Source organism: Oryzias latipes, chromosome 22 (assembly GCF_053564925.1).
Source record: "Oryzias latipes strain Hd-rR chromosome 22, Olatipes_Hd-rR_3.1".
Lineage (NCBI taxonomy): Eukaryota > Metazoa > Chordata > Actinopteri > Beloniformes > Adrianichthyidae > Oryzias > Oryzias latipes.
In genome coordinates, this window is record NC_136258.1 from 25,917,744 (window position 1) to 25,924,504 (window position 6,761).

At 39.9% G+C, this 6,761-nt stretch overlaps 1 protein-coding gene across 1 annotated transcript; it reads right to left on the bottom strand.

The window, feature by feature from the left end:
• Positions 1-1,324: 1,324 nt before the first annotated feature.
• Positions 1,325-4,322, bottom strand: crip1 (cysteine-rich protein 1). Its single transcript, XM_004082157.5, has 5 exons — positions 4,129-4,322; positions 2,054-2,148; positions 1,925-1,982; positions 1,783-1,827; positions 1,325-1,675 (listed from the first exon to the last, which is right to left on the bottom strand). Exons 1-4 carry the CDS (start codon positions 4,166-4,168, stop codon positions 1,787-1,789), a joined length of 234 nt encoding a protein of 77 aa, XP_004082205.1. The 5' UTR covers positions 4,169-4,322; the 3' UTR covers positions 1,325-1,675; positions 1,783-1,786.
• Between the last annotated feature and the right edge of the window lie 2,439 nt (positions 4,323-6,761).

The following is a 6,761-nucleotide window of genomic DNA, read 5'->3' on the forward strand; positions in this document are numbered from 1 at the left end:
CTCTTTAAGAGAAAACAAACTCTACCTGCTTCTCCTGTGCAGTTTTAGTAGTGTGTAAGGAAGATGTTTTTGTGTTTGTTTTGTGAGCTAACATGAATGATCAGGTTCAGCAGCAAGGCCTCGAAACTGACTGATGCTGCTGGTGCAATAGAAATTCATGGTTATGAACGCATGGTATTTCCTGTCCGCATGGCCTCAGGAGACATGTTTGCATCAGAAAAATCTCTAGAGGAAGAGTTTTGAGCACATCAGCATGTCCTAACGGAGGGAAAGTTTCTGCTTTCATACACTTTAGGAGCCTTTTTTTAGACAGGACTAGTCCTCTGGCTTCAATCCAGCCTCTGGACGGCTGCATTTCACGCTTGATTTTGAGAAAAAAGTGGGGATTTATTTTCATCTGGGTGTCTGTGATCTTAGAGGTGAATTTCTTTTTTTTTTTTTCTGTCACAGTAACCGCCTTTGTTGCACAGAATGAAAGGGTGACAGCCGGACACGTTGGCTTTCTGTTTGGTGCTTGTTTGTGTCTGTTGCTATAGCAACGGCAGTGCAGAGATGGCAGAGCCTGTGTGAACGTGGCCATGCATGGCGAAAGAGGGAAATAGGAAGCATCTGGTTGATCTGCGGCAACACCCCGAGAATGTGCCGATAGCCACGGTGGATCAGCGGCAGACAGAGGGGCGGGGCTACAAAGACATGTTAAAGAAACACAGAATTAAAAGCAAGTGCCTTGTTTTGTATTTTTCTTGGGAGATTTATCATCAATTCCACATAAAAGAGAATTGTTTGCCGTCAAACTTACAAAAACAGGAAGGAAAGTATTGGTGGAGCAAAAATACTAAACCTATCATATCACATGGATATGTATTGTTTTTTAGGCCCTAGTTTCCACTAATGCTGAACCTTTCGTGTTTTTTTGACAGAAAAACATTCCAGAAATGCTTCTTTTTTCAGTGGAAAGGCTTGTTTTTATAGCTCCAGAAATAGATGCGTGCTCGCTGCACCTCATCAAATCCTGTTGATCGCCGTTTCCTGCCTTCATATTTCTAAATAACGATATTAGGACAGGAAAAAAAATCCTTAAAACAGGCTAAGAAAAAAAAGTCTCAGCTCTGCCTGCTTGCTTTTAAGACACATGGAGCTCCTTTAAAGTCCATTTGTGCTACTGGGATCTGCTGGAGGTGGGTTCCAAGAAGCCCCACATGGGGCAGGTTTTTAGAAACATGTAGGGTAAAAAACGTCGAACATATTTTTTCTTTCCAAAGTATTTGTCTTTTGATGAGCCCTGAAGAGTCTTGGCGTGGACTATTCTAATAAAAACAAAGAATTTGACTGAAGACTATTTTTAATTTTCAAACATCTTTGACTCCTTGAAAAGCATGTTAAAGCAAAAACAAACAAGTTTATTTCAACTTTTACAACATTGTGTTTCAATGTTCTACACATTCTGAAGGGACTTTGCAGAGAGACAGCAATAAAGCTGACAACATTTTTTAAAAGAGTTTAATTTGAATAGCTAGAAGACAAAGACTGCTTTTGGAATTAAGTGAATATAAAAATCATAAACCAGGGTCCAAACTGATAAAATGAGAGCACATGCACACAAACAGCTCTCTGGACAGGAGCAGTTTGTTTGCAGGTTTCTGCCTCTTCTTTTGACTTCCCGACAACATCTTTGCTGTAGAGAAAAGACGTGTCAGATGAGACCAGACGGATTTGCTTGCAGACACAGCACACGCAAATGTAATGAGCCTGTATTTTGACATGCGACCGGACAGACAATACCTGTCTATTTATAGCTGTGGCTTTCAGCTCCACCACGTCCAAAGCCTGTAAGACAGGGGTTGCACAAATGAGCTTTCACGACTGAAACAAAACTGTTTGGATAGTTGACTGATGGATTTGTTTTCCAGGGGATTGGTCTTACCTTTAGGTCCAAACATAGCACTATAGCAGGGGTTATTACAGTAGGGTTTACCGTCATGCTGCAAGAGACAAAGTTTTGTTACAGGAATGTTAAAGTTTATATTAATTAAAAAAATATTTCAAATGTTACCTCTGCATGTGAGCCCGCTGACAGGGTCTTGCGGCACTTTTCGCATTTTAAGCAGGGCCTGTGCCAATCCTTTCCCAAGGAAGACACTCTCTCGGCTAGGAAACAACCAAACAGACAGAAATAAACAATCACAGACTTTAGGGCGAGTCAAAAAACATGGAAAATGTTGTCTGGAGAGGGGGGTGGGAGCAGTCTCCACCAGTTCATTACGACAGGAATTTCCAGCCTAATGCCTGCGCAAAGCCACAAAGATGCTCTCATTGCAAATTAAATTGAGAACACAGCTGGGTGTGGAATCTGTAGTTTGAGAAAAGAAAAAAAAAGGTCCCAAAAGAATCTGATCTCCTCCTCTTGACTCAAACCGATAAAAACTTTATCAGCACAAACTGCCGTCAGCAGAGCAGTTAACACCTGGATTAAATCAGGGGAAATGTCAGACTCAAAAGTAAAAAAAAATGGTGAAAAAGGAGATTCTAGAATAACAGAGGAAGTCGTTGAGGCTCCAAACCTGCATATAATGTAAGGAAATGACAAATTTCCTTCTTAAAAAAAATAACAAGATGTTGCATAAGATTACACAACAGGGAGTGGAAACGGAGAGAAAACGCCCGAGGGCTTGGTCCTGGCCTGATGGTGAAGTTTCAAGTTAAAGTTCGACCCATAAAAATGACGGAACTTAGCTTTAAGAAACAAACTGCTAAGCTGGATAAACAGAAGGCTCAACTCAGCAGGAAATATCAATGACTGTAGGCTGCAAGTTTGATTTGCAGCCATAAAAATGTAAATTGCCGAGATAGAAAGATAATAAGGTAACAGGACAGAGCAATTGTCTTATCTGCCATCTCTCCATCAACTTCTGCTTCTTTGTTTCTATGCAAACTGCTTCTTTGTTTCTATGCATCAAACAAGAGGATTGGTGGAGGGAAATGCCTTTAGGGTCTCATTACACGGAATCGCAATCAAGTCCAAATTCCCTTTCTGTCCAGATAAATGTGGTTTGCAAAACAAATTCTCTGCTGACTCTTTCACTAAAACAACACCTGCCTAAGCAATACTGCACAATGCACCGATTGTCTGCAGCTTCCTGCCAGGAAAAACACACTTGGAGCTTCATCATTGGGACAGGCAGCAGTAGCCTGATTGTTTCCATCTGAGAGTCAAACAGAGGCAGGGTGAGGTGAGAGGGATGAAGGTGTAAAGGAGGCAGAGAAGCCAAGGAGTTGAGACGTTCAGAGCAAGTTTCCTCTGGAAGGGCAAACTGGGAAACTTCGTTTTAATCCCAGAGCCAGGAAAAAGCTGATGGAAGAACGGTTTTACAGCTACATGCTGCATCAATCTGACTGACAACTCTGGCTCAAAATAAAAAAGTAAAAAGTGATGTGGAAGAAGGAAAAAAACAGAAAACAAATCCTCACAAAGTAGGCAAAACAGTCTCCTGCTGGGTCCTTGGATCGTGCAGAGGATGATGTCAAGAAGTGCATACATTTACATCAAATCAAGTTATTTTTAAAGGACTAATGTCTCTTTGTTTCTGCATTTAATAATAAAATCGGCATGTAAATGTCGATTTTGATCGATTTGGATATCAAATTGATCTGCAATTTGGATATCCTGGAAGCTAAAAGTGGACAAAAAGTTCTTGATTTTTTTTTTACCACAAACAAAAAAAAAAAAAACTAATGAAACAACTAAAGTTTGTATAGAAAAAATACTACAATCTACCCATAAGACCTACAAATGTATGGCACATAATGCACTTTAACAGTTTTATAAGTACTGGTTTCTTGGTTTACTCTTAAATTATTTTAAAAAAAATGTACATGCATTACTAGACATTTTCATAAAGTCACACCTGACAGCGGCAAAATTACACATGAAATTGTAATATTAAATAACTTCAGGCATTGTTTTATATGTTTACAAATGCCTAACATGATCTTGTTATCACACTTTTTTCAGCTTTTTCTTCCTGCGTTTTACTCGCAAATTCAAACAAACCAGGAAATGCTGGCGCGCGCATCAGGCACGCGGGCTCTGACAAAGCAAAAAATGACAGGAAAGTGCAGAAAACTTACCAAAATAAACCTCCTTATCGCAGCTCGGGCACTTGGGCATTTTGTTGCGTTTGTGTGTATGTTCCTGCAGATGTGAGAGAAGAGCTTTGGCGCACCTGTCCTCCGTGACTGACCACGCCTCACGAGTGTGCAGATGCGCGCTCGCGATGCATTTATACTGCAGAGGAAGCGGCTCTACCGAAACTTTTTTTTCTTTTCTTATAGTGGGAGAGGCATCAGCGCTGTTTGTGAAGCCAGCAGACACCACAAAGGGCGCGAGAACGGAGGAGTCCGCCTTTTACGCACGGTTTCCCCCCAAATATTATGATCTATAGAGTATAGTTCTGCTTAGATACGTGTTCACTGTAGTTCTAATTTAAGCATGATTAGATATTTTAGGAAAAAAACAGTTTTGCTTTAAGTTACATCTTTTTTTAAGGATAAATAGTTAGTTTGAAACAAATTGAAGTCCCAACACTGACCCTGGGGTACCCCACAAGCAATGTCCCGGTATGAAGCACATATCACCCCGTTTCAAAAGATTTTTCTTGGCAGAAAAATAACCTTTTACCCAGTTTATGCTGCCCCACCTGATTGCATAACAATGTTTTTTCAACCTTCTTTGAGCCAAGGTAGGTCTACCTTTTCCTTGATAAAATAGGCACACCGCCAACCAAAAGTCTTTCTTGGCAATATACAGTTGTTCTTATTAAATTACAAGTAAGGACCCAAAGAAAAAAGTATTTTATGAACTTTCATAATTCTTTGAAACCTGGTCCTGTTTGGATGAACAGAGAGCTGATGAACACTGGTTGAAAAACACTGACCCAACACTCCATTGTTTTAATAGCTCAGTACTATAATAACAGCGATAACATCAGCAAACAGTTCCACAGACAAATTAAATCTTGAGAAATGACTGGAGCGCCACATTTTGGCCAAATTTAATGAAAAATTAGTCTGCAAAATTGGGCAACACCTTAAGAGGTAAACAAATTATGAAGCGGCTGACTGGTTGTTTTTAACACTGGAGGTCTGGGAACATGGATCATTAGCACATTTGTCAAAAATATTTCACAAAAAAGTTTTGGCAAAATACAGTTTTTTTCCATTTTAAGTCTCCAAACGTGACATTTTCTTACTGCAGCTATAGATCAAAGGCTGAGTGTCAACGCCTGGTTTTGAAAGCTAATAAGATAATTACTTGGGTGCTTGTCCCACATTACTCAACAAATAAAAAGGTCTTTGCAGAGCAAACACTGAATTATTAATGGCCTGGGCAAATAGCACTATTACGATCCGCCATTCACGTTAAATTTACTGTAAAAATCTACTACAAGTGTAAAGCAGCTGCCTTAGCCACATGAAAAAAACGACTGTGTGATTAATTGGAGGATATATCTGTGTTGTTTTCATTCTGTCGGTTGTAAAAGGACCTGGCTTATGCTGTCTGTAATGGCCCCACCAATCTATTCACCTCTGACTGGCAAGGAAACAGGTGATAAATAATCTAGGCGAGGTGAATGAACAAGGGTTGAACACAGACTTTTGTTTTGCATGAAAAGACTTGGAGTCACTAAAGGCAAAAACAGCGTTAATTGTGTTATAAAACAAAACAGAATGCACTTTATCACCTCACAAACCATTGAAAAACGTCACCATTTTCAACAAACACACCCTGCATCTCCAAATCTACAGGTCTCAGAAAGGTTCAGGAGAACTTTCATTAGGAACTCCTTTTGGCCATTTACTGTATGTTCCAAAAGTCATCTCTGGATAAATTTTTCAGTGCAATTTTTACACAAGAATGTTGTTCACCTTTCAGCTCATCGCCACAGCGAATCAGCTTTCACAGATGGTTTGGTAGAGATTTTCCCGCTGGATGTCCTTCCCGACATGAACCAGTATTTTATGCAGGCTGGGGACCGGCACAGGAGTAAATCCTGGTTTCCCACGCACCAGCCCTAAATGGAGCCATTACTGAGCTGTTACTTGATTTTTACACCAGAATCCCCCTTGAAAAAAAGAAAAACCAATCAAATAATAAAAGCTGCTTAAAGTCAGGAAAAAGCTAACCATTGTCTTTTTGTTTTAACATCAGTTTGGCACCAAATATGCACAGATTTAACATATAAGAAGACAAAAATCCACTGCACAGACCATATAGGGAATAATTATTAACACTTTATGAAGATGCACTTTGATGGAAATGTTTTTTTTTTGGTGTTTTTAACATGTTCTTGTGTCATTTTTCTGATGATGATATATTAAAAAATTAAGCTCAAAGTTGCATTTCTGAATATTTTTTTATTCCAATCATGGTGAATCCGGAGCAAATGAAAAACAAACTTGTAGGTGTGACATAGAAACTACAATTATCCACAAGCTTCCTGCTCTGCTCCATTCAGATGAGTCCACTTGTAGACGACTAGATCCACGTCTGTCTTTGTTTTCCTCATCTGAGCTGACTCGAAACTGTACGGCTGCAGAGCTCCAGCATTGGATTTTTGTTACACCGATAATTCTAGGTTGGTGGTGTGATGGGTGACGGGAAGTGGGGATGGGCTTACTATGCACCAACTATCCCGCCCACAACTCAGAGGTGAATTTCTGCTGAACTCCTGCCGCTCTGCAGAAACTATCTTGACCATTGG

What these genes read in the sequence shown, in the direction of transcription:
- crip1 (XM_004082157.5), bottom strand. Translation starts at nt 4,168, where the DNA reads ATGCCCAAGTGCCCGAGCTGCGATAAGGAGGTTTATTTTG. An exon ending in CGATAAGGAGGTTTATTTTG is followed by an intron (nt 2,149 to 4,128) that starts GTAAGTTTTCTG and finishes GTTGTTTCCTAG; the next exon opens with CCGAGAGAGTGTCTTCCTTG. An exon ending in CAGCGGGCTCACATGCAGAG is followed by an intron (nt 1,983 to 2,053) that starts GTAACATTTGAA and finishes TGTCTCTTGCAG; the next exon opens with CATGACGGTAAACCCTACTG.